Below are 27,953 nucleotides of genomic sequence, written 5' to 3' on the forward strand. Positions count from 1 at the left end.
GTGTAGTGGTTAAGTTCAGTGCTCCGCTTCAGCGGCCAGGGGTTCTCGGGTTCGGATCCCCAGCACGGACCTACACCACTCCTCAGCCCCGCTGTGGTGGCGACCCACATATAAAAAGTGGAGAAAGATTGGCGCGAATGTTAGCACAGGGCTAATCTTCCTCAGCAAAAAATAAAGAAATAAAAATATCTGTTTAAATAATTCTAAAACTTCTATCTATTGTAGACATTTATCATATCTGGTCAGCTTTCCATGTCATTTATTCAATACCCATTGTTCCTTCAGTACTTAAATGTGAGAATCCTAATAGTCTTTTTAAAATTAACCTTTCAGTTAAAAATATTTGGTTATCAAGTGGTGGCATAAGTGCTCCTAACTTTTCATGCAAATGATATTTGAGTCTTGTATAATATACTGCTGAAGATCACCTTTGAAAAGAACCTCATGATACATGTTTTTGGAAATGAGAAGTTATTTTTAAAGTATAATAATTTTGTTTGACATAAACAGATTTTTATATAATTGCTTTTCTAAAGCTAGTGCATACTTGGATTTATTATAGACTGATTCTCAGCCGAAGGACACAGTAGAAACATGTCCTCCTGGAGGTTTCCATTCATTATTCATTTTTCCCTTACAGATTTTCCTTTAAATAGTACATTTTGTGTTAATTGTGGAGAAATGAGAAAACAGCTATTTAGATAATTAGCATATTATTTTTAAAATATCCCAGGAATTCAGAAATTAGGTGTTAGCAATTACAGAGAAATTAGAGATTGTTGTACTTTGTTGTATATGTGAGTCAATGATTATTTTTCTTTATAGCTGAAATAGGTCATGAGACCTGTTTTAATTTGATCACCTTCCTGCTTTCTTGGTCTGCTCATCCCAGACTTCTGTGTGCATTTTGACATGTTACTGAAAATACTGATTTGTCTTAAAGCGGTCCACAACCTTCGTAATATGAAAGATTTTTAAAAAATATAATACCATTAGCTATTAAATTTTAATAGATAATTTAGGAATTAAAGTTTTCCCTTTTGCTGTCTTCTTTTGTATTAGCTCAAAAGTTTGCAGACACTCCGAGTCTTTTGCCTTTTTGTAATGTTTTTTGAATGGTGGAGGTTCGTCTATTAGGTATGGATATGGGCTTCTGAGAAATTAATTATGAATGTGTTAACATTTGTATTGCAGATTTCTTGAGACGCCTTGAGCATGAGCCCCACACAGTGGGACTTCCCTGTGGAATTATGTTGTCGGCCTATGGCTTTTGTTACTCTTACGGGCCTGGATGTAGTTTATAATGCTGTCCATCGAGCTGTCTGGGATGCTTTCTGTGCCAATCGGAGGGCTGATCGGGTACCAATTTCTTTCAAGGTGCTCCCAGGAGACCATGAGTATCCCAAATGTAGACCCAAGGTAAAGACATTATGATTGCATGGGGGCTCTCCTCTCATTCTCTCCCTGTACGTGTGTATTCTTTCTTATTCCTATTGTCTGTGCTGGAAAACCCCTGAGTTTATCAAGGCGGTGGTTACAGTGATGCATAAAGAAAACCCTAGGCTTTTTCATGTATGTAATACACTATAGGTATCTTTAATAATAGTTATTTTTTTAACCCCAGAGAAATAATTATTTTATAATTATTAAGCTTTCTATCCTATGAGCCTAGGTTTTTCTTTTTTCATTTGTTTAAAAAAAACCCAAGTCTCTGTAGAGGCCTCTTTAAAAGGAAGGTCTCACATTCCCCATTCATCATTACCGGTATCGTTACAGAATCCGTAGTCTTTACAGTTTGGTTCCATTTCACACACATTTTTTGCGAATTTGCTTTGTGTCAGATACCTGGAACTATGCAATAGGCTGGTGATAGAAATTTAAGTAAGACATGCTCTCTGGCCTTGGGAGTTCTACATACACTAGAACAGTTTATTCAGTGTGGAATAAGGAAAAGTATTAAGTTCAAAACTGACTTTTAGGGCGGATATCATAGTAGAGACTCTGATTTACCTAGAAAAAAAATAATTATAATGATGATAGCATTAATAATAGCAGCTAATATGTATGTAGTGCCTACTATGTCAGTTTACAGTTTACTTCTTGGAGAAAGTTACGTATAGTGATTGATTTGTTATTTATCATAATCTTGTGAGGTTGGTCTGAAAGTCAGTTCACAAGACATGTTGATCAAAATAAACCTCCCACCCATTTTGTTTTTGCCCTAGAGCGGTGTTTTTGAGACTGGTCTCTGGACCAAGTATATCATCATCACCTGCAGTGTTTATTACAAATGTGAATGCCAGGCCTCCTCAGTTAGACTCTGGGAGGCAGGCCCCGTGGGTTTGGTCACCAGCTGATTCTTTTGCTTATGTGTTTGAGAACCACACACTACAGACAGTCTCATATACCCTGCCATAGAAACTGTGAACTCTCTCTGAAATTGTGCAAGATATAGCACCCCTGGCCCTTACACGTTTTTTTTGCTGAGGAAGATTGGCCCTGGCCTAACATCTGTGTTAGTCTTCCTCTATTTTGTATATGGGATGCCGCCACAGCATGGCTTCATGAGCTATGTGTTGGTCCGCCCCTGGGATCCAAACCTGCGAACCCTGGGCTCTGAAGCGGAGCACGAAAACTTAACCACTACACCACCGGGCCGGCCTCCTTACACATTTTTTTTTTAACGTGGTGTTTGTGTCGTGAAAGGCTAGTGGCCCAGCACATCTCACCCTCCTTTCTCCTTGATGAATTCTCCAATTCAGGAGCTTTTCATTTTCCTATTCCTGGTTCTTTTCCAGAGTCCTCACGTTTTTTTGTGTCAGAATTCCTTGTCCTTCCTCACTTGAGGTAGACATTGGACCACCGGGAGCTGGAGTAGTCTGACTCAGTACAGGTGCTCCGGAAGTAATTCGAGATTTCAGCTGGGTTCTTCAGGGCTAATACTCAGGTCTACCACGTCCCCTTCCCACGACGTGACACTTAGTGCTGAGCCCCTGGTAACTGCTGCTATGCTTCTGTATTTAAGAATTGGCATTCATTCTTTCTTTCCTCCACAAGTAAGGTGGGATGCCATCCTGGCAGTATATCTTTGAAACAAATGAAGCCATATTGGATTTTAGATAACATTGTATTTGAGCAGCTTTTACAATAACAGAAAGTGGAATGGTGAGGAATATAAGTAGAATTTACCTGGAAAAGGGCTGTTTACTTCCAGGGTATTTGAGAGCCATGACATCATTAGAAATGCTTTGGCTTTGGTCATTCTTGAATGGAAATTGTAGCGGGTCTAGGGTTGAGATTCTGCCTCAAATATTTGCTAGCTCTTATTTGATCTCTGTAAGCCTGAGTGCCCTCATCTTAAAAATGTGTCCTGTGTATATTAAATGAGATAAATGCACATAAAGTACCTGTCACTCAATGACAGGTTTCTGCTGCTATTGTTATCAAATAACTCTTTTCAACTTTTGCCAATGTTTGCAGAGAACTTCATATGAATGGTACATTCCTAAAGGGATCTTAAAGACAGGTTGGATGAATAAACATCTGAACCTGGTGCCAGCCCTGGTGGTTGTGTTCTATGAACTGGACTGGGATGAGCCTCAGTGGAAAGAAAAGCAGTCAGAGTGCGCTACCAGAGTGGAGATAGTCAGGTATGATCTTCTCCATTGATCAGGTTGACTGTGTTAGGTTGCACATGTCTGTTACTTAGTAACATTTATTGAGTGCTGTTTAGACTGCAGTGGTCATTTGGGGATTGCTGACCTCCAGTGAAACTTGTTCACTTCCTAACAGGTAGCCTTAATGTTAACTTAAATACTGTTAAGGTATGTGAAGAAATTTGGAAGACAGATTGGTCTGCATTTCCAAATGCTTTTTCTTGCATTTATAATATTTTTTTTTGAGATATAGTAATTTACTATTTAGTCCCATGAAACACTTGGTTTATCACCATTTCAGTTTAAAAATAATTAATTCTTTTGGATGACTAACATATCACTATAAAGAAATAAGTTGTATTATAACTCTTACATGAAAATATATATTAAACTTTGCATTTAAGGCAGATTTTTATAAGGATTAGAAGCTTGATGTGAGATTATACTTTTAAAATTTAAATCATTGTGGCATATATGTTTCTTTGTATGCAGGAGAAGATTTCCTCTAATCTTACTTAGGGTTTTTTAGTTGAAATTTTTCTTCAATTGAATTATCAAGCTTGTATTTTATGTAAATTCTTGAGTAAATTTTTTTAAAGTTAAAACACTTTAATAATTTAATTAATTTTATTATTATTTTTCCACTGCAGGCAGAGTTTACAAGGGAGAAACACAAAAGTTGCAGTGGTTCTGATTCAGAAGAAAACCCCTTTGCCCCCAGGTATCAAAAGGTTGATTAATAACTACCTAGTTGCTTTATACTTAGAATTTTTATTATCAGGAGGCATAGTTTTTAATGTTAAAGTATTTTATGCATTCAGTTATGGGAAAGATGGTGTGTTAACTTCAAAAAGTACCAATAATGCATGAATGAATAAATGCTTGCTGTGAAACATTAAAAATTACAAATTTTTACAAAAATTCTACTCCCCCAGTTCCACTAACCTCACCACGTAGTCACATATCAATGGACAAAACAGTTATTCACTTGATTTTTTTAATTAAATTATTTATTTATTTATTTATTTATTTTGGTGAGGAAGATTACCCCTAAGCTAACATCTGTTGCCAATCCTCATCTTTTTGCTGAGGAAGATTGGCCCTGGGGTAACATCCTCGCCCATCTTCCTCCACCTTATATGTGGGACACCTGCCATAGCGTGGCTTAATAAGCGGTGCATAGGTCCATGCCTGTGATCTGAACCTGTGAACCCTGGGCTGCTGAAGCGGAGCCCATGAACTTAACTGCTGTGGCACCGGGCTGGCCCCGTCACTTGATTTTTTAAAAAAGAATGTTATTTACTTATCTGAGATCTATTTGAAATTCTATTTCTTATGCAAGATTTTTTTCCTAATTTGCAAGAGGGCAAAGAAAAATACTATAGGATTTCTAATTTCCTATAAGAAAATGTCCTAGTTTCAAATGCTCGTTTCTTCTACCTTCTCAGACTTTGAGAGGCCAAAATATGTTTTTGTTTCTATGTTGAAACTTGTAGGATCCTAGATAGTTTTGGAAACCACTTTCATGAATTATTGCTTCCATTTTTAGTTACGGTTTTTGAAATAGTTACGTGATGTATCTGTTGGCATTACTTGGCCTGTCTATCTTGGCTCGGTAGAAAATTCCACAGTGTTTTCCTAACAGATATGTACTGTTTAACTTCTTGGAACCCCGCAGAGCTCTCAAGGACCCAGGAGTCCTACTGGCATGGGGCAAAGTGGTTTGGGTTTTTATTCTTAATTATATTGTTCAGATTTGGGGAAACAGTCATTTATAAAAATACATTAATTATTTTATTTCGCTTTATCTTTATGGGATTTGTCAACAGGAGAAGATGTCATTGCTTCAGAAAGGGCTGCAGCTTTATGCAATGCGTGTGAACTCTCCGGAAAGTCTCTCTTTGTACTGCCCCACACTGACCACCTTGTGGGTTATATTATCAGGTAAATAAAGGTCTTAACAATTTTTTAGATTGTTCCTTAAGCATTGAGAAATTGTAGCTCAGACCCATTTATTTTTGAAAAATACATATTCGTGGAGAAAATTTCAACTGGTACAGAGAATATAAGGTAAAAATGAAAGTCCCCTTTGTCAACTCCCTAACCTTTTCCAGCTCCTTGAGGTAATCACTATCAACGATTTCTTAACTTTCCTTCCAAAAAATGTCTTTTTATCTAAAAATAAGTGTAATCATACAACACATACTGAACTGCCGCTTAGCATCACCTCCCTGACACCATATGTACATCCAGGCCAACCTCACGTTTTTAAAAAATATTTACGTGTTTTCCTGTTGTACTTTTCAGTGACAACCCTATCTCCTTTTATGACGTATTTGTCCTTTTATATGACAGTGCCTCCATTTCTGGCCTCTGTTTTGCTTCATTTTTGATTTGTTGGTGTATATATTTAAATAATTTTTAAGAAGGGTCTGAGGCCCACCATATCTTAAATATGTTTATAAAGCTTTGTATATAAAGGACATATTACATGGGGACACAACATTATCTCACAAATTATGTGACCGTTATCCATTGTTTTCTAGCATTTAGTGTTGCAGAGGAGTTTTATAGTATTAAATTTCTGGCTAGAGTGTATTTAGATATGAATATTTTATTGATCTTAAGTATAAAACGGTAAAAGTGTCTTTCTTAAACTTGAGAACAGTTTAGTTTATCTTTGATTTTTGCTTCTTTTGTATCTGTTCCTGTCTCTCAGAAGCAAACTTGTGAAAATGACCTACTGCAGGACGTTATATGGGCATTCTCATTGGTATGTAAGTGACAGGGCTTCTAAGAAAGAGAAGGATAAATTTGAAGGAGAGACCACGAAAAGGCGACAGGGTCAAATGAGAAGATGAACCACAAGAAAACTTAAATGCAGTTGGCAAAGAAGTCTCCACACTGGAAGCAATAAACAGTGGAATTGATACTGCAGAAGGTCACATCAGTAGTGCTAAGGCTAAAATGGAGATGATTGCCCAGAATGCGGAGGAAAGGGTCATGAGTTTGTTTTTTAAATGCGAGGATACAACCCAGAGGGGCACAGAGAGGAGGGGGCAGTATCTGGAGAGCTGGTAGCACGTGCAGACTGCTCCTCCTTCCCCAGGCTCCTCCCAGCCTCACCGCTGGCCTTTCACTACCTCTCCGCGCTTTAGACCATTCCGCCTTGTACTTGGCACTTCAGTGTTTCCCTGTGACAACACTGTTCTTGTCACTGTACTTTCAAGCTAGCTCCTGCCTTCCAGCTCCCCTTTTCTGGGCTCTCTCTTACTCAACTTTTTTTTTTTTCTTTTGCTGAGGAAGATTTGCCCTGAGCTAACATCTATTCCAGTCTTCCTCTATTTTGTATGTGGGTCGCCACCACAGCGTGGGTGCTGATGAGTGGTGTAGGTCCACGCCCAGGAACTGAACCCAGGCCACCAAAGCAGAGCACGCCGAACTTAACCTCTCAGCCGCGGGGCCGGCCCCCTCTTACTCAACTTTTAAGGCTTAGTTCACATGCAGCCTTCTTTAAAAAGCCGTTGTCCTCTCTCCTATACCTTAATCCAGTGATTCTTTACTGGAGTGATGATGCCTCCAGGGAGCAGTTGGTAATGCCTGGAGACGTTTGTGCTTGCCACAACTGAGGGCGTCCTATCCTGGCAGCTAGTGGGTAGAGGCCGGGGACGCTGCTGTACCTCCTGCAGTGCGAGGGAAAGCCCCACTCAGCAAAGAATCCCCTGGCGCAGAACGTCGACAGTGTGAGGTTGAGAGACCCTGCCTTAACTCCTAGTGATCTCAGTTCAGCTGTAGTGGCTGAGATTGTGTTCACACACTCTAAAAGCGTGCCTGAGTGATGTGCGAGTGCAGTGGTAGCAGAAAATGGAGTCCAGATGATCTTTGTATGGATTTTGCTAAGAGTGAAGACCACATGTCTTCTGATTAATCACTAGAGTAGGGAGCTGCCTGTAATTAAATTTTAATCTAAAAGATAAATTCTATTTTGACACAGGTCAAATAATAAATTTAAAATGCAGACGTCTGTATGTTTATTTTTATGTGTGTGTATGTATGTATATATACAAGATGTCTGTGTGTATATTTTTATATGTGTGTATGTGTGTCTATATACGTGCGAGTATGTGTGTCTGGTCTCTTGTCTGATTCAAAACAAGTTGGGTAGGTTCCTGCCTTGATGGAGGAACTAATTTAATTGGTGAGACCGAAACCGTCCATGTTAAAACCCACAGAGCCTGCAAGTGTGGAATCTGCCCTACGGTTTGTAAGTCCTGTAGGATTTCAGAGAACAGTGGATAAAAGTGGCCTGGGCAGGCGTTAAAGATGACGACGGACGGCACCTATGCTGTGAGGGTTAGATCAGTGGGCAGGAAGTAGTGGTTATTTGGGGGCAGATGGACATCATGAAAAAGCACGGACATTTACAGTTCAGCTGGTTTAAATCTCTAAACGGGAAGACTGAGTTAGTTGGATTATCTGTCGTAGAGTTCAAAGTCAAACTCAATGTCTGCTTCCCCCAAAAACCCTTCTTAATTGTTTGATGTTACCTTAAAAGTATAATTTTGGAATATTTGCTAAAAGAATTGGTCTTTTCCCTCACCTCTTCCTATCTTGACTAGATCTGTCGTTAATTAAATTTATGTTTTTTTGAGCTGGTTGTATGTTTTTTTCTCAAAAAAAAACCCACCTTCAAATAGTATAGAAGTATATGAATTAAAAAGTTACTCTTACAGCACCTATCCTATATCCAGGGATATCTCTGTAACTATTTAATCTGTTATATTTGAAGGGAGGGAAGGATTTGATTTCGTGTAACAAGTTTAGAGGAAATAATAGGATTTATCAGGATACTTGCTCTCAGTTCTCTGTATTAACTGTCTAAGAGGTATTTTATCTCTGAGTATACATCCAACTTGAAAAGTAAAACCAAGCTTATCTTTCATCTTTACTGATGTAATCTAGATTAGTGATTCAGATTTCTTTGTTGAGAAGACTTTTTTTTTTTAATCATTTAGAATAATCTGTAGACATATTTCTGGCTGCCATAAGATTAGACATTTCTAGACAGTGCCTCATTGTTATGCATTTATAAGACTGTAAAGTTCAGCTTAGGTTAATATATTCTTTCAAACATTATACAGTTCAAAATTAAAATCTAATTTTAATTATTTTCATATTCAAACATTTTTAAACTGTAGCTTTGAAAATAGAAAATCTTAACCTGGAAAATCTAATTTAAAATAGAATACCTAATTTAAAATTTTTTGACTTATTCATTGTTTTGTTTTTTTTACATATTTTCCTTAGATGTGTTTAAACCCTTTGAATACAACTTCAAAATTCTCTTTTGTTCTGACGAGGAAAAACCTTGAAGTTCAACCTTTATCTGACTATGAGTTCAGCTTTTTCTCATGCCCTAGGCAGATACTTCAGATATGTACTTCCGTTTCATAGAAGGAGCTTTTGCTTGTTTATCCATCTCTGGTCAGATTTTCTTTGTTTGTATGTAATCTCAAAGTAATGGCACGAAGCAGGGTTTAAATCATACAAATGTTATTTCACCCCATTTGCCAGTTCTCATTTTTGGCCCTTTTCCCATTAATTTTCTTATCCTTTAAACTCTAAATATTCAAATCATAAAAAATAGGCAAATCTAATTGAGAATTGGATATCTGTTTCTTTCAGACTTCTTATAAAACTATAAAATAATAGAGGTGAAAGTAATGTAGAGATTACCTAATTTTTACAAATTACAAGAAAGTTATTTTAACCAGTTATTTCTTGGATTGTAAATAATTTTAAATGGCTTTTGGGAGGTCTTATTTTTAGATTTTTATCTAGAAATTCAGGTTACATTTTGCTTCCTCTGTATCTTAATCATGAAGTACATGAGGCATTATCTCTGTCAGGATTTTACTTTCAGGTCTTAACAATACGATTCTTGAAAACAGTTTGGTTTAAAATAACTTTAGTAGTGTTTGAATGTTGGTGTTTTTTTTTTAACAGATTAGAAAATGCCTTTTATGAACATGCACAGACTTATTACTACACTGAGATCAGAAGAGTGAAATCTCATAAGGAATTTTTGAATAAAACGACACACCAGGTACATGTTTTTCCCTAAAGAAGGAAATAATAGAAGCATTTTAGAGCAGATTATTCATCATTGATTAGTTTTGAGGAGATTATTAAATGTCTTTAATTCTTTGATGCTTTTAAAAGGTTTTTTCGTACTTTTGAAGTCATTTTTAAAGCTTTTAAAAACTAATCTGTCTTTGTGCTCTTTGCCCTTAAAGTTCTTAAAGATAGATATAGCCTTCTTAACTATACTTGTCTGTTGGAATAATTCTTGAACTTTAATTTTGAATATTTTCCTTCATACTTTTATGTCTGTTTTTAATAAACATTATTATAATTTTTACATTTTTAAGAGAATGTGTATAATAATGGTATCTTTTATTGTTTTTTTCAGCTTTTATTTGTTAGACATCAATTCAAAATAGCTTTCTTCAGTGAGTTGAAACAAGATACACAAAATGCTCTGAAGTAAGTTTCTAACGTCAAACTAAATTTTTCTTATCTTTATGTTAACAATAATGTATTAATGGCAATTTCTGAATCTCAACCAAACTCTAATTTTAAAATGTTGTGTTGGTTAGATTCACGTATGTAATATTTACTTTAATTTGTCTAGAGGTGAATGGAATAGAATATTTTGGGATTTTAAAAAAAACTTCCACTTTATTATGAATCATAGAAATGAATTCATAGAAATGAATTTCATATGGTCATAAAGCTTTCTGGTCTAATTAACTTTCATGATCTAAAGAAACATAATATTAAAATATTTCCCATCTTATTGACTACTTCTTATATGTATATTCAGTAAAGTCCTGTGTTATGACTGGTTTCCAAAGTTGAATATACATTAAACATTATCTAAATCAGACTAGGAATTTCTTAAGGTATGTAGTACATGTATTCAGTTCAACTATGGTTTTATTTTTAATTTAATTATTTTTTGGTTGATAGTGCCTGTCATGGCATCATTTTTCATTCAAAGGCTCTGCTTAGAGCTTTGAAGAGTAGTTGCAGATATGTGGGCAGTGGTCAGGCATTTTATTCCTTTGCTTTTTTTTTTTTAATAATGTTATTTTTTTCCCTCCAAAGCCCCAGTAGATAGTTGTATGTCATAGCTGCACATCCTTCTAGTTGCTGTATGTGGGACGCGGCCTCAGCATAGCCAGAGAAGTGGTGCGTCGGTGCATGCCCGGGATCCAAACCCGGGCCGCCAGCAGCAGGGCACGCGCACTTAACCGCTAAGCCACGGTGCCGGCCCCTATTCCTTTGCTTTTACTAAGCATAAAACATCTCTTTCTAGCTTTAACTCAGTTTTTGAAGATTGCCAGTGGCAGTGTAACGAAGGGATAAAAAACATCTATAACAGTCATGTGCCTCGTAACGACCTTTTGATCAACGACAGACCGCGTATATGACAGTGGTCCCATAAGATTAGTCCCATATAGCCTAGGTATATAGTAGGCTGTACCATCTAGTCTGTGGAAGTACACTCCATGATGTTCGCACAATGATGCAATCACTTGTTGACGCATTTCTCAGAACGTATCCCTGACATAAGCAACGCATGACTGTATATCCTAAAACTGAGGAGAGGCTAAGTGTACAGGGGAGAAAAATAGAGAAATAAATAAAAATAAGTCTGTTATTCAGAGGAATATTGCTGAAATCTCTTCTTTTTTGTTATTATTTATTTTTTTGGTGCAGAAGATTCACCCTGAGCTAACATCTGTGCCAGTCTTCCTCTATTTTGTATGTGGGATACCGCCACAGCATGGCTGATGAGTGGTGTAGGTCTATGCCCGGGATCCGAACCTGCGAACCTGGGCCGCCAAAGCGAAGCACACTGAACTTAACCACTAGGGCACTGGGCCAGCCCCCTTCTTTTTTGTTATTATTGGGGTGCTAAGCACCAAATGGTGTTCTCTAAATCTGAGCAACTTCATATAATTATGGCTGGCTTTAATGTAGTTCATTTTTTTATCCATGGTGTTAGTTAAAACCTTCAATTCCACTTCTGTTCAAAAATAAATCTGGGAAGAAAAATTTTAGCTGGAAAAGTTAGCAGCAAACAATTTTCTTTGGAGAAGACTGAGATTTTCTCACTGCCTTCCATCTTCAGGGTAGGCCCCCTTCTTGCGGGCTCTCCTTTCTCACACCGTTCTCACCTTCAGCACTAGCCACCCTAAGGAGATTTCCCCCCTTTCCAGCCTATACCCGAGACCAGTGATACCCACTTAGTACAGAGATACTTGGGTTTAAAAGCTGTGGACCTGTGCTCTGTCTTGATAGCACCTTTTTTGCTAATAGAATTTCTATTTGGGAAGCTTGTAATGGTGCTTTTAAAAAATACTTATTTTTTTCAACAGAATGCTAATTTTTAGTGTAATTCTAGACAATTCTCCACTTTACTTTCATTTTTCAGCTTTCTGTCAGTTATTGGCAGATGTTAATGACAGAACAATGCACATGTGACGGTTCTGTTCTTAGTGAAAAGTCGTTGATTCCTCCCACACATTATTAATCAGTATGTCATTTTTCAGGAAATCAGAGATTGATATGTATATGTTATTGAACCTATTGAGTGCTAAGAAATCTTGAGTAAATGTTTTCTGTTACCTGTAATAATTTTGTTCTTAGGAATCTTTTCTTAAAATTAATTTATGTCATAATTAACCACCTTCCCCATGTTTATATTAGGAATTATAGGACCGCCTATAATCTTGTACATGAATTGAGAGCCCACGAAACAAATATTCTGGAAATAAAGACTATGGCAGGATTTATAAACTATAAGGTAATAGTTATACTTCCAAATAAAGAAAATTTGTCTTTAAATATTAGATTATCTTTTAAAAATTTGAAAATCAAAATTAGTTACTTGTTCTAAAAGGTGAGTGTTTGATTAGTTATTCTCTCTTATGTCCTTTTTCTCAAGGAGCACCCTGGTTCTTAGCAGACTAATTGTAGTGCTTGGTTTTGAGTATATAGGACCCAGAGTTCTCATTTAGACCAGTTTTCCTTTTGTGAAACTCCTCTAGGAGGGTCTTTTGTTTGTTTGTTAAGTGGGAGCAGGAGGGAGTGAGAAGAAAGCCACCTATATTATTGAATTTTAAAAGATACAACCTATTAGAACTGTGTAAGCCTTCCTCGGTTTAATGGCACAGCCATAGAAAAGGCATGTCGGTTAGCCTTAGAGGAGACTTTTAGCTGTCATTTGAGCATTTTAAGATTGTGTATGGTAGAAGTAGATGCCCCCAGAAGGCAAATGAGGGCTGTTCATTTGCTTTTAACTTTTCCACACTCATCTTTTAAAAGTGGCTGGCACTGGGTCGGTGATGTGAGGCCAAATAGACACTTTAATTCATTGTTCATGTAAGTGTAAATTGGTCCAGCTTCTATAGAGAATATTTTTGCAATGACTGTACAGATTTAAAGTGGGTGTTCCCTTTGACCTAGCAATTCCATTTCAGAAAATTTATCTGACATATCTGCTAAGACTTGCAAATCACACATATAACGATATTTGTTGCATCTTATAATAGGAAAAGATTGAAAGCGACCCAGCAATAAGTGACTGGTTAATATAAATTATAACTCCAAACAATGGAATATTATACAACTGTTAAGAATGAGGCAGCTCCATATATTAATATGGAATGATATCCAAGATATATTGTTAGGTGAACAAAGCAGCATATTTAGTGTGATGCTATTTGTATAAAAATAATAGCGTATATATAAATGCACACACACACTTGTCTCTGCGTTTCACAAAACGTGTGCCAGGAACTGGTTGCCTCTGGAAAGGGAAATTGGATGGCTGAGGGACAGATGATGAGAGACTTGACTTTTCATAAGTTCCTTTGTAACTAAAAAATAAAATTAAAAGTAGTAATAAGCGTATGGAAGTAAATTTAGGCTGTATTTCTTCTGTTTTTCCTTTACTCTGCATTGTTTTGAAATAGCATTTCAGACAAAAAGTTTTCAAGAGTGTTTGTAATCCTTGTTTAATATGGAGGCTACTATGCTCTAATTGTGCCACAGAAAATCTTCAGCTTTCTGACAATTCTGAAACTGGAAGTTAATCTGTCCTTTCTCAGTACCCGGTTGGAGAGATTTTATTTCTGCCCATCTTTATGTTCTTTATTGGGTATGATATTTCTTTGTTCTATTCTATACATTTGAAAAGCTTATTTTTTTTTTTGAGAGGAAGAGCGGCCCTGAACTAACATTCGATGCCAATCCTCCTCTTTTTGCTGAAGAAGACTGGCCCTGGGCTAACATCCGTGCCCATCTTCCTCTGCTTTTTTATATGGGATGCCACCACAGCATGGCTTGACAAGCAGTACATCGGTGTGCACCCGGGATCTGAACTTGTGAACCCCTGGCCGCTGCAGGGGAGCATGCGCGCTTAACCCGTACGCCACCAGGCCGGCCCCCTTGAAAAGCTTTTCTAAGGTATAGAATAGATTCAGTACAAATACTGAATAATTTTATTTCATTTATCAAAGGGTCATAACCTCTGGTTTTAGCGTAACCATTCTGATAGAGTAAATCAATTCCATTGCAAAGAACTTCAGAGAAGAAAATTCCATACTCTTTTTAAAGTTAGTCTCGATTTTTACATATTTTTAAATACATATGCCTTTTGACTTTGATTTTCTTTATTTTTGGGTTGATTTTACATTTTGCAGATCTGTAGGCTGTGTTTTCAGCACAACACCCCGTTGGATGCAATTGCTCAGTTCCGGAAACACATTGACTTGTGTAAGAAGAAAATCGGAAGTGCGGAGCTGTCTTTTGAGCATGCCGCGTGGATGTCTAAACAGTATGTTTTCAGTTGTACTTTTACAATGTTTTTTAAAAAAATACTTAGGATTTGGAGGAATGGAATTAGCCTGAACTCTGGTTTTAAATTGAAGTAAGATTTTTTTCGGTAAGTAGGTTTTTAATGATGTAGCATAAGTAGGTTTCCAGTAATAGAGATATTGATTCATACAGTTCCTTAATGGAAATCAGTTAATGGTACCGTCTCTTTCATTCAACATATATTTATTGAGTTTCCACCATGTGTGTAGGTACTGAGAACATGGCAGTAAACAAAACAAAATCCCTGTGGCCATGGAATGTGCTGTTTGAGACTGATGTTTAAAAATCGGTAAAATGAAATTGTTCACTGAAATGTGGATGTGTTTGAGTGGTGGGAACTATGTTGACATCTACTTTGATGGTATATTTATGAAGATGTTAGCACAAAAGAGTTGACTTAAATACAGAATTTATCTGTGACTTAACAATAGTGTGTATTAGTATTTACAAAGAAATCTCAGCAATTTACAGTTCGTCAATACCAATTATTTAAATATATTCTGCTGAGGTTATGGTTCCAGGATGAATAATTATTAGAAGTTAGCTTCTTTCTTTCCTTTTTCTTTTTCATTCTTTTTTTATTTCTTGATTTTTTTTTTTTCTTTAAGATTCCAAGCCTTTGGAGATTTATTTGATGAAGCTATTAAGTTAGGGTTGACAGCTATTCAAACTCAGAATCCTGGTTTCTATTACCAGCAGGCAGCGTACTATGCCCAGGAGCGGAAGCAGCTTGCAAAAACCCTCTGTAACCATGAAGTAAGTTACCGACTCCTGTGTTATCTGGCATTTAGGAAATTTATTGATCTCCTATTAAAAGAAGATAAGACTGATTGGTGTTGATAATTTTTTCCAAGTCTTTGAATGGAATCAGTTTGTATCTTTTATATTTTCAGGAAGTATGATTATTTTTAGTTTTAGGCTGAGTACCCCATTTTCACCAGTGAATTAAGCAGAAGTTTTTCTTTGAAGAACTTTTATGATTGACAGTAAGTTAGTGATTTAGGCAAGAGAAACTTGCTGTAAAATAAAAGCCCCAGTTGAGTCCATGCACACTGTGAATCCATTGTTTTGTTGCTGTGATCACTGCTGTAGGAGTTTGCAGGGCACTGGAGGAATGGGCTTTATTTTGACCCACTGGAGAGGATAACTTTGGACTTCTTCCTCTTCCTGGGCTTTTCTTCTCTGGAAAACTCTCCAGAATCTGTATGAGGCGTAATGTTAATTGCATAGTTTCTTAAACTTGACATTTCCTTTTGCCTTCCTCTTGGATGATTATATTTAGATACCACTTTCCCCATAAGCACCTTAAAAAGAAGAACATGGTGTGTAATTGACATTCATATGCTTTATCAGTTTATTTTCATTTAAAATCTGCAGTTTTCTTTTCTGAAGAGAGATGAATGTTATCAACAGTACTGCTTTAAAAAAGTGTTCCAAAAACAGGGTTTACATATTAGTACTTTAAAGATTTTATTTATTTATTTTTTCCCCCCAAAGCCCCAGTAGATAGTTGTATGTCATAGCTGCACATCGTTCTAGTTGCTGTATGTGGGACGTGGCCTCAGCATGGCCGGAGAAGCGGTGCGTCGGTGCGCGCCCGGGATCCGAACCCGGGCCACCAGCAGCAGAGCGCGCGCACTTAACCACTAAGCCACGGGGCCGGCCCCATATTAGTACTTTAAATGTATGGATTTTTTTTCCTTAAAGCATGATCTAGCTAGACTATTTTCTACCATGTTATTTGTGTGTGGTTTATAACATCATTGCATGTTTTATATATTTTTTTTTGTGAGGAAGATTAGCCCTGAGCTAACATCTATCGCTGATCCTCCTCTTTTTGCTGAGGAAGACTGGCCCTGGGCTAACATCCATGCCCATCTTCCTCCATTTTTTATATGGGATGCTGCCTCAGCACCACTTGACAAGCAGTGCGTTGGTGCGTGCCCAGGATCCGAACCCTGGGCCGCCGCATCGGAGCATGAGCACTTAACCGCTACACCATCGGGCCGGCCTCGCGTGTTTTTATATTTTAAAAGTTTGTCATATGGTAATTTGAACACAGTATTTTAAAAGTGATTAAAACTAGGTTTTATAAGGATATGAGCAGACAGGCATTAACAAATATCATTGGCTGGAATGTAAAAGAATATTTCCATCAAATAATAATTTGAGAAGCCTCAAAATCGTGCATATCTTTTGACCCAGAATTTCATTTTCAGGAAGCCTGAGGCAGATAAGAGATCCTAAGAGACAAGTACTAAAATTTATTTATAAAGTTGTTCTGACAGATTTATTAATTGTAATGTAACATAGAAATAAAAAGATGAACAACTATAGGGAATTTGTTTAAACGTAGAACAGCAGGGAGCCATGAAAAATAATGTTTTAGAAGAATATTTAATGATATGGTGAAATGTACAGAATATATTTAAATGAAAAGAACGGGTTGAAAAATTATTCTTGTTGATAACGAATAAATGTTTGCATACAAAATGTGGAAGAATAACGTATACATTGTTAACAGTGGTAGTAGGTTTATAGGTAATTTAAATTTTTATCCTTTTCAATTTGGATGTTTCTGTATTTTTCAACAATGTACTTGTATTGCATTTTGGTTTCAGAGAGAAAAAGTTATAAAAAGAAAAATAAAGCAGTGTAAATTTGTAAATTCTGTTGCCAAAAATATCCCTCTCCCACCAATACCAAGACTTAATACCCGAGTGATATAGAAGGAAAGTAGTGTCTTCTTTTTAAACCTTCTCATAACATGTTATTTTCATTTGCACAAAAAGCACTTATACATATGGAAGAAACATCAAGCATAATGTGTAATATATTTTTACTGGTTTATTATAGCAAAGATAAAAAGATGTAAAGAAGTTGGTTACTATGAAATCATTTGTCAGAATCAGGTTGATTTATTCAATTTAATTTTTATGAGGCTACCTAAATATTAAATGAAACATTTTTAGTTTAGTTTTTGTGAAAATTTATGTTAAAGTATTCACAACTTTGATATTTGAATGTGTGTTTGGTATTTGTATTTATGAAAACTTTTTTGTTCTGTCAGAGACTGAGGGAGGAGAGTTGGTTTGTGCTGGGTTCCATAAACTCTTATTTGGAGTTGTGTTTTAATTTACAGGCTTCTGTGACGTATCCCAATCCTGATCCTTTGGAAACACAAACAGGCGTTCTTGACTTTTATGGACAAAGATCATGGCGACAAGGAATACTAAGTAAATAATTTTTCCCTTCTCCCTTTTCTTTCAACCTCAAAAGGCAAAGAGTGCTATCATAATTTTTCCATTAGCTGCATTAGGCATAACAAATTATGTTGAGGTAAAAATGTGTACTTTTTAAACATTTTTTAAGATTTTCAGTTCTTTAGTTTTTAGAATGTTTTGTTTGTGTCACTATATCTTAGAAGAATTTATAATTAAAGATGTGGATGTGATTAAAACATTTGGACATCTGTTGTCTTAAATGGTATAATTAATAAGCTACTCTGGTCTATTTAAGTGTTTTAATTCCAGTTAACTTTAACGATGTATTATATTTGATATTTTAAAACAGCATTAATTTGTATCACCTTAAAAACAGTCTCTGCATCTTTTCTGTATTTTATGCACCCTTAATTTAATTTGAGCGATTTTCTGTGGCAATTGAACCTTAAATGTTATGAAATTATTTACTTTAATCTCCAGGAAGTATACTGTATCTAGAGAATGGTATTGGTATTATTCTTCAGGTGGTTGATTCCAGTAGGCAAAAGAATATTGCACTCAGTAATGTTCTCCTCAGAACAGAGATCACAGAGAAGTTTCCATGGTAATAAAGCTTTCTCTTAGAGTCTTTAAAATTCTAGAATGTTTAAGGATCTTAAATACATTATATTAAGTAAAGGATTCAAGGAGTGTACACATCCCATGTTTGTGTGAAGGATTTATGTTAAATGAGCTCTCTAAAATGGGTTGTGTCTTGTCTTATACAGGTTTTGATCTTTCTGATCCTGAAAAAGAGAAGGTGGGAATTCTTGCCATTCAGCTGAAGGAGAGAAGTGTTGTTCACTCCGTAAGTTTTTTTCTAATATAAACTATTTTTTACTTATTTTTTTTCCTTGTTATGCAAGGAAAACATGAGATAATTTTTATTATAATGTTTCACACTATCTGTTCTAACAGGAAATAATAATAACTCTTCTGAGCAATGCTGTTGCACAATTTAAGAAGTATAAATGTCCAAGAATGAAAAGTCATTTAAGTATGTATCCACCCATACCGCAATTTCATGCAGCTTTGAATAATTTTAAATTATGTTCATGAAATCCTTTTTCCTTTATAGTGGTTCAAATGGGAGAGGAATATTATTATGCAAAAGATTACACAAAAGCTTTGAAGTAAGTCCTATTCGCTATTTATTTTTATAAGTATTCTGATTATCTCACAGCAAAATTAGAATAGAATTTTGTATTGAAGGATTTGTTATTTTTATATTTATTTCCAAAGTTCTATTAAACTCCATTTCTGTGACATTTTTCAAGTACTATCTGCTGGTACCATCATTTTCAAAATCTTAGGATACCTCACGTTTAGCTAAAATTACCTGTTAAACTATTTCAGTAAGATTTTCTGAAGTGTATACAAAATGAGTAAAGCACTTTATTTTCTCCTAAGACTCTTCAGACCCTTTCTTGTGAAGCTGTGTCAGTATGTCTTACATTTTGTTTTCTTTGAGGTTGCTAGATTATGTGATGTGTGATTATCGGAGTGAAGGATGGTGGACCCTACTCACGTCTATACTAACTACAGCTCTGAAGTGTTCCTACCTCATGGCCCAGTTAAAAGATTACATTACTTATTCCCTAGAACTCCTTGGAAGAGGTAACTTGATGTTCTTTCAGTAAAATTCTGCATCTTTAAAGTTATTTAGCGTCTTTAAGCTTCTCAAAATGGGAAGAATCATTCAGTCTCAATATTGGGTAGTACTTTTACTGTGGGAGGCACTTTGCTGAGTGAAGAGATTTTTACTTTCATGGAACTTATTATAGTTGAGGGTCTTACTATCGTTGAGAAGAACAAAATTCTTTTGCCCTACTTTTTAAATATCACATAAAATAATTTTTCACAGAGTTCAAATGCAAGTATATAAAGTCTTGGGGCTAACTTTGAGAAAGCCATGGTATCTGTAAATTTTCTGGAATTATGCTTAGCTGTCTTAGAAGAGCTACTTATTCTATGATATTTTAATGCCTTAAATGGAGGTAGTGGACTCACTTGCCTGTCTTGCAGTTCTGATTTTCTCCCTTTTTCCTTAATATTAGCTTCAACTCTGAAAGATGACCAGAAATCTCGGATAGAAAAGAACCTCATAAATGTTTTAATGGTAGGTTGCAATTCTTTATATAAAATATGTTCTGGGGATATGTATACCTAGATCTGTATTTGTATAAGTGTGTTTTTTTGTAACTAGCTGAACGAACATTTAACTCTGTGTTGGTGCAGAATGAAAGTCCTGATCCTGAACCTGACTGTGATGTCCTAGCTGTGAAAACTGCCCAGAAGCTGTGGGCGGACCGAGTGTCTCTGGCCGGCAGCAACGTTTTCACAATAGGAGTGCAGGACTTTGTGCCATTTGGTGGGTAGCCAACATCTACAGTATTGTTTCACAGAAATCATCCTTATTTCCACAAAATGAATAGATGCAGAATAATAAATATAAAAGTCAAAGGAAGAACTTTCAAAGTACAGTCATTTTATAGATAAATTGAGATTTTTTTTCTTTCTTCCCATTGATTTTAAAAGATGATCAAAATTTTAAATACTTAGTTTATGTCTTAAAATTTACTTTGGGGGCCGGCCCCATGGCGTAGTGGTTAAGTTTGGTGCATTCCGCTTTGGTGGCCCAGGTTCACAGGTTTGAACCCTGGTTGCGGACCTACACCACTCATCAGCCACGATGTGGCAGTGACCCTCCTACAAAATAGAGGAAGATTGGCACAGATGTTAGCTCAGGGCCAATCTTCCTCAACAACAACAACAACAAAATTTACTTTGTTCATTTGTAGTTCAGATGTTATTTGAAATGCATTTGAAAAGTTATTTAAAGGCTTTATGCTTTAATGTCTAGGCAGGTATTTTGAAATAAGTTAAAAATAACAAAATGGTTCTTTTTCCTTTAAAATCCTAGGTTAGTTATGTTTCAGGAGCAACTATGTTTTTAAAATTAAAGATGGTTTTGGAGCTATAGTTTATTCAAATTTTGTTTGTTTTTAAAATTCGGCTGCATTTATGTCTGTTGAAATGCTTCAAGCATGGAAGTTAGTCAGAACAGCCAGTATCGATGTGTCCTTTCTGAAGAGTAAACGTGGAGCAGAGAATCGTGTGTGGGTCCAGAGTGCCTGCTCATGTGTGACTCAGTCCTTCTTGTTTTATTTCTAGTCCAGTGCAAAGCCAAGTTCCATGCCCCGAGTTTTCATGTCGATGTTCCTGTGCACTTTGATATTTATCTGAAGGCTGATTGTCCACATCCCATTAGGTTTTCTAAGCTCTGTGTCAGCTTTAATAATCAGGTAATGGTACCTTTTCCTGTGTTTTTACCATGTTTATATCTTATTGTAGCTTGTGTTAAATTTGATAAAATGACCTTAGTGAATTTTAGGTCCTAATGGTTTCATGGTAACAAATGGACTTTGGTGAAGTCTATTTAAAAATAAATGTATTTATATTTCTCAACTTCTATATCAGCATTTCAAGTTTTATACTTTTCTTAGTCTAATTTTTGTTTTCACTCTGTGCTTATGAAATCTCAGAACTGTGTCTATGTATTTTTTGTAATATGTAACTTGAATTTCAAATAAGATATATTCAGAATGAATATAATCTAATTTTCAAAATTATTTGTTTTATATTCTAACATTGGTATTAGATTTTCATCTAAAACTATTATATGTTTGATGTTAAAGAAATTGAAGTGGAACAGATGGATATAAAGTGAAAAGTCAGTGTGTAAATGCGTGCTTCTCCAATGCCATTCCCCAGAGGTCATCACTATTAACTGCTTGAGTAGTCTGGACATACTCTGTGCACACATCTATAAGCAACTTCGTTTTCCTGCAGAATTGCGATCATATTATATTTCCTTCATTTGAACATTTTTGTAGTGTGACATAGTTTCGTCAAGTACTTGATTACATTCCAACTGTTTCCCTTATAAGCTCACTTAATAGGTGATTATCTTGCAGTCATCCAGAAAGTGTATTGAGCCTTTAACCAGCAAGCATTTATTGAGCATTACAATATTCTTAGCATCATGGTGAACCTGAAAAAGTTTAGCATATGTCAACCCCATGAAAATACAAGCATTTTGGGGGGCAAGGGCCAGAACTGACTCACAGATTGCCTGAGTAGGTAATGAGGACAAAGTTATGGGGTGTAGGCTAGAAATAGAGTTATAGTAATCATGCGAAAGAAAAGGGAGGAAGTTTCAAGAATGAAGATGAAATTAAGATAAGTATAAAAAGACGAGGGGGGAGAACATGTCTGTCTGTGAGAAAATGCTGGCCGGAAGCAGGGGTGCACCTTCTGTGTTTGTGGGCAAGTGAAGACACAGCCTCTCGAGAGCAGAGGGGTTCTGGGGGATAGTAGGAAGTGAGCTGGCTTAAAGGAACTTGAGGAGTTAGGCTAGTACGTAGAAGTCTTTTAAGATTTATTTATTCATTCATTTCTTCATGTTTTGTCTGTCTATCTGTTTATTTATTGGATGGGGGTAAAGAAAGAGTAAAGAGTGTTAGCTGTTTTAGTGGTGTTTTTGACTCCTAAGAACTGAGAAATGTCCCTGTAATAGAATTGGTTAGATGAACCTGGATCACCCGAAGATTAGTATGCTTTATTCAACTTCAAACCATGACTCAAGGATTCCTGCTAATTAGTTTGAGAATTTTAAATCAAGAGCATGAAATTTATGTTTAAGAAACTTTATTCTATGGCCCGGCCCCGTGGCTTAGTGGTTAAGTGCGTGCGCTCTGCTGCTGGCAGCCCAAGTTCGGATCCTGGGCGCGCACTGACACACCGCTTCTCTGGCCATGCTGAGGCCGCGTCCCACATACAGCAACTAGAAGAATGTGCAGCTATGACATACAACTATCTACTGGGGCTTTGAGGGGAATAAATAAATAAAATCTTTAAAAAAAAAAAAAAAAAGAAACTATTCTAGTTGCAAAATAGAGGGAAAGAAATGATATAATGGAAACAACCAGAGCCTCTTTGTATGAATCCTGGTGCAGAAGTAGGAGGATTTGGATCAGGATGCCAGGGCTGGGCATGGAGATAAAGAGATACAAGAGGCATCCAAAAATGGATAAGTCTGGATTGCTGAGTGTATACGGATGATAAAGAGTGGGGAGAGGATGGGTAAAGGACAGGGGCTTTTTTTTTTTCAGGTCAAAAACAATTTATTTAATTGTTTTCAGCTTTATTGAGCTTTATTTCAGCTTTATACAACACTGTGTAAGTTTAAAGTGTAAAACATAATGGTTTGATACACATATATTGCAAAATGATTACCACTGTAGGGTTAGTTAGCACATCCAGCACCTCACATAATTACCTTTTTTTTTTTCTTTTGTGGTGAGAACGTTTAGGATCTACTCTCTTGGCAACTTTAAAGTATATAATACAGTATTGTTAATTATAGTCAGCATGCTATGCGTTATATCAACTTATTTGTCTTATCACTGCAAGTTTGTACCGTTTGACCAGCATCTCATTTCTCCCACCTCTTGGCAACCACCACTCTACTCTCTGTTTCTGTGAGTTGTAGATTCCACATATAAGTGAGATCAGACAGCATTAGGACCAGAACTTTTGTACGTGCTGTTTCTTCTTCTTGGATTCGTCTTCCCTCTTCTCTTTTATCCATTTAATTCCTCCTCATGTTTTATCCTCTTAGAAGCCTCAGTTCCTCAGGGTCGCCTCCCCAGACCTGCATGACCCGTTGACCTCGCCAGGCTTGCATAACCCTTCATACTTCTTGTCACAGCTGGAGTTTCACCTTTGTCTGTGTGATTATTTGGTAAATTGCTTGTTTTCCTGAATAGAACATAAGCTCCACAAGGGCTGCTAATTTTTTTTGCTCCCTCTGAAATACTCTAAATCTGGAATCAGAGGGTCAATGTAGAGACTCTTATTGTACTTTTCTCATTATATCCTACTATTTCATTTCTTTCTCTTTCTTTTTTTTTTTAAACAAACATAGACTACTTCTGTAATAAAAACTGATAAAAAATGTTAAAATAAAATGTGAAGCAATTAGTTTTTAAAGTTAGATTATATTCTGAATATGTGTAATTTGAAATTCAAGATACAGAGCACAAGAAAAATAGTACTTAGATTTCATAAACACAGAATAGACATGAAAATTAGAGGGAAAATATCAAACTTAACTATATACGAATTTTCTGTGAATATAATTCATCTGCTGGGACAGAAGATGGCTCTTGGAAAGTTCTCAATATTTGTTGAACGGATGAGAATGGTGATTCCACAGATATTTACATGAAAGATGTCTCCATTTATTCATCTGTAAGGAGAATGCTCTTTGGGAAGGTAGATACACATTCAATTTGGGACGTGCTGAATTTGAAGTGGCAGTGCAATTATCCTCTAGACAACCGTGGATATGAGCTTTCAGTTAAGGAAGTAGGACAGAATTAAAAGTTCTTCTGTGGGAAATATTAGCCCAGAGGTGCAGAGTATGTGGAAATGGATAAACTTTGCAAAGAAGCGAACATAAAGAGAAAGAACTGAAAGCCACGGACTGAGACTTGTAGGACTTCTGAATTAAGGGGACAAGAAGAAAAAAAAAAAGACCATTGAGAGAAAGCTAGGAAGTAGCCAAGGAGGGTGAGCAACAGGAAATATTATGGTATCACAGAAGCCAAGTAAAAAGAAAGCTTTTTAAGAACAGGAGATGAGAGACAGTAGCGTCCAGTGCAACAAAGAATAAATCTTTGTTTCTCTCTTCAGGAGAGGGGTGTCTAAATGTTCCCGGAAATCAGTCTATGTGTAGTGAATTATCTTTATCTTATGGCATTAGTGAGTGGATAGGCGCCTCCATTTGGCATAAAAATACTTCTTTTTATTAATAACCCTTCGACATCGAATGTGGTAGTTTATAAACTGTGACCTTGGCTGACCTCTTTTTCAGGAATACAACCAGTTTTGTGTCATCGAAGAAGCATCCAAGGCGAGTGAAGTTTTAGAAAATTTGACCCAGGGAAAGATGTGCTTAGTTCCTGGTAAAACAAGGAAGTTTTTATTTAAATTTGTTGCGAAAACTGAAGACGTGGGAAAGAAAATTGAGGTTAGTTATGAAATTTGTTTAAAAAATATTTTAAATGATAAAGTAATATGTGTATGTCTGAAAAAATTTCAAATGATCCAAAAGTTTAAGTAAAAAATGAAAACCTTCCCCTTAGACTTCCCAAGGGAAGTCATTCATAGTGGTCTGGTAGCTTCCCTTTCATTGAGAATATTCCGTACATAGTATTTAGTAGTTGGCTGTTTTCACTTAATAGTGTATAGTAGACATCATTCCCGCTAGTACATAAGACCAACCTCATTTTTGAATGGCTACATAATCAGTTAAGGAATTTTAAACAAAATATATATATGCTATAGCAATTATATTTTGTATAATATGACATAATTCAGACTAAAGATCTATATCTTTTTGATGTTTAAACATTGCCAATTGCATATTTTTAAAGAAAAAATGAAGTTATATATTATAAAGTATATATATTATAAATGTAGATGATTAAGGTGCCTTTCAGAAATATATGATGAAGGTAATATTTTTATCGAGCATAAACTCTGGAGCCAGACTACGGGCGTTTAAATTCCAGCTCTCCAGCTTATTAGCTTGTGGCCCTGGGCAGTTACTTGACCTCTCTGTGTCTCAGTTTATTCATTTTTAAAATGGGCATAATAATAATACCTGCCTCATAGTGTTTTGTAAGGATTAAATCATTCAGTTAATGTAGCTTGTTTGGAATGGTGATTGGTACGTAGTAAGAACTCTTTAAGTGCTCATTTTCCATGGCTTGAATGGGAATGTTGGCTAATCTAAACTTGGGACTATTTCTAAGACAGAAATGTAAGGCTGCACTACCAATAGTCCCATAACACTTTTGTGAATCTGTTGATTTTATTATTAACCAATATCCAGAGTTTTTTGCTTATTCATTTTTCAAAAATTTTTCATGATTTTGACTAAATCCCTAATGACATATTTTACTTTTTCTAAGTTACCTAAGGAAGCCTACCAGGCGTAAATCATAATTAATAATATGATTTGGAGTACGTTTGTTAATGGATGTAGTTGCAAGGAACGTTTATTCAATTAGCAGAGAATTTCATTCCTAGTACTATAGATGTCTTCCAGAAAAATATGGTGGAATTAGGAATTAGGTTATGAGTTATCAAAGCACTCATTTATTTCAGTCAGCCACCACTAATTGGGCATCTGTTACATCGGGCACCATGCCAAGTGCTAAAATCTAACAGGACTGTGTAGTCAGTGTCTTAGCTAGAAAGTCAGGTTATCTCTGTTCAAAGGTGAAGAAGTGGAAACCTAGCTACCATCAGCCACTGTCACAGCTAATAGATGGTCAGGATAAGTCTACCAGCAGGACTTCTGACCTCTGTCACACCGTGGGTCTCTAGATGAACTCCATAGACCAGTGTTCTACGATGCAGTTTGTTGAGGGGGATGGTGACAAACAAGCATGAGACGTCGTTTCTGACACTCCTCCTTCTTGCAGATTACTTCCGTGGATCTGGTCCTGGGCGGTGAGATGGGGAGATGCGTGGTTCTAAATTGGCAGGGAGGAGGGGGAGATGCTGCGTCTTCCCAAGAAGCCCTACAGGCCTCGCGCTCTTTCAAAAGACGGCCGAAGCTCCCCGACAGTGAGGTTCACTGGGACAGCATAGTCATTCAGGCCAGCACGATGTAAGTGACCTTGCTAGGCAGATCGTGAAAGGTCATCTTATTTCTTTTAAATACTTTGTTTGAATAATCTGTTTTTTAAAAAAGATCAGTTACTTAGTTAAGGTTTTTTTCCAAAGGATCATTTCCAGAGTTCCAAACATTTCTGTCCATCTGCGACACGACCCTCCTGCCCTGACTAATGAAATGTATTGTTTGGTTGTGACTGTTCACTCCCACGAAAAGACCCCAATCAGAGACGTGAAGCTCACTGCTGGTTTAAAACCCGGTAAACATTCCTCTTTAAAATTTAATCAGTATTAAGCAACATAAAATAAATGTCAGTGGTGTCAACTATGGGACATTTGCTTAATATATGGTTATGATATAGTGCTCCTTATGCAGTCTTAATCATTAGGGTAATGTTTGAATTCTCTGTATTTTAAAACACCAATGTTAACACTTTTAGGACAGGATGCCAATTTAACTCAGAAAACTCACGTGACTCTCCATGGAGCAGAGCTATGCGATGAGTCCTACCCAGCTTTACTCACTGACATTCCTGTTGGAGACCTACTCCCAGGGGAACAGGTGAGCTTGGTCAACTGTGATTGGAGAGGAAATCAATTCGGTTGTAGTTTTAAATATGTAGTGAGTTTTAGACAGCTTTAGAGCATTTTAATAGCATATCCTGAGACTCAAAAAGTGACTTCACTAATGCACATGTTATCCACATTTTACATATTTAAATATGTAAAATGTCTTTAAGCAGTTTTTCTACAAGGGATTTTAAAACAAATGACCTTAATATGGAGAATTAGTTGCCTGACAAAATAACTAAATAACACAAAGTTTGTAACTTAGTGAAATAACCTTTCAGTCTACTTTTATTTCCAAACCAAACACAAGGAATTCTCGGGAAGTTGAGAATGATAATAAAAATGATGGAGGAGCTGGCCTGGTGGCGTAGTGGTTTAGTTTGCATGCTCTGCTTCAGCGGCCCGGGGTTTGTGGGTTCAGATCCTGGGCATAGACCTACACACCACTCATCAAGCCATGCTGTGGTGGTGTCCCACATACAAGATAAAGGAAGATTGGCACAGATGTTAGCTCAGGGACAATCTTCCTCAAGCAAAAAGAGGAAGATTGGCAACAGATGTTAACTCAGGGCCAATCTTCCTCACCAAAAAAAAAAAAAAAAAGGTGGAGTAGTAATGATCTCACTCTTATGCTGTAGCGGGAACAGCCTGTGAAGAGTGTCCCAAGAATTTAGCCAGTTGGTATAGTGAACTTTAAAAGGGGGGAACATTTTCTTAGAATATATATCAGGAGGAAATCTCTGTAGTCTTGATTAAATTAAAG

General features: G+C 36.3%; 1 protein-coding gene across 1 annotated transcript in view; it reads left to right on the plus strand.

The window, feature by feature from the left end:
• TRAPPC11 (trafficking protein particle complex subunit 11) overlaps positions 1-27,953 on the plus strand; it is a 47,299-nt gene that overhangs the window by 1,583 nt on the left and 17,763 nt on the right. The window contains exons 2-22 of the mRNA XM_058524956.1: positions 1,195-1,419; positions 3,481-3,650; positions 4,307-4,377; positions 5,486-5,600; positions 9,663-9,762; positions 10,129-10,202; positions 12,435-12,531; positions 14,432-14,565; positions 15,215-15,362; positions 17,749-17,842; positions 18,598-18,677; positions 18,788-18,866; positions 18,948-19,002; positions 19,341-19,486; positions 19,927-19,988; positions 20,108-20,240; positions 21,044-21,174; positions 24,810-24,965; positions 26,428-26,615; positions 26,732-26,880; positions 27,061-27,182. Of these exons, the coding sequence (XP_058380939.1) occupies positions 1,216-1,419; positions 3,481-3,650; positions 4,307-4,377; positions 5,486-5,600; positions 9,663-9,762; positions 10,129-10,202; positions 12,435-12,531; positions 14,432-14,565; positions 15,215-15,362; positions 17,749-17,842; positions 18,598-18,677; positions 18,788-18,866; positions 18,948-19,002; positions 19,341-19,486; positions 19,927-19,988; positions 20,108-20,240; positions 21,044-21,174; positions 24,810-24,965; positions 26,428-26,615; positions 26,732-26,880; positions 27,061-27,182 (2,508 nt within the window). The 5' untranslated portion in view covers positions 1,195-1,215. The remainder of the gene's footprint in view (positions 1-1,194; positions 1,420-3,480; positions 3,651-4,306; positions 4,378-5,485; positions 5,601-9,662; positions 9,763-10,128; positions 10,203-12,434; positions 12,532-14,431; positions 14,566-15,214; positions 15,363-17,748; positions 17,843-18,597; positions 18,678-18,787; positions 18,867-18,947; positions 19,003-19,340; positions 19,487-19,926; positions 19,989-20,107; positions 20,241-21,043; positions 21,175-24,809; positions 24,966-26,427; positions 26,616-26,731; positions 26,881-27,060; positions 27,183-27,953) is intronic.

Source organism: Diceros bicornis, chromosome 29 (genome assembly GCF_020826845.1).
Source record: "Diceros bicornis minor isolate mBicDic1 chromosome 29, mDicBic1.mat.cur, whole genome shotgun sequence".
NCBI lineage: Eukaryota > Metazoa > Chordata > Mammalia > Perissodactyla > Rhinocerotidae > Diceros > Diceros bicornis.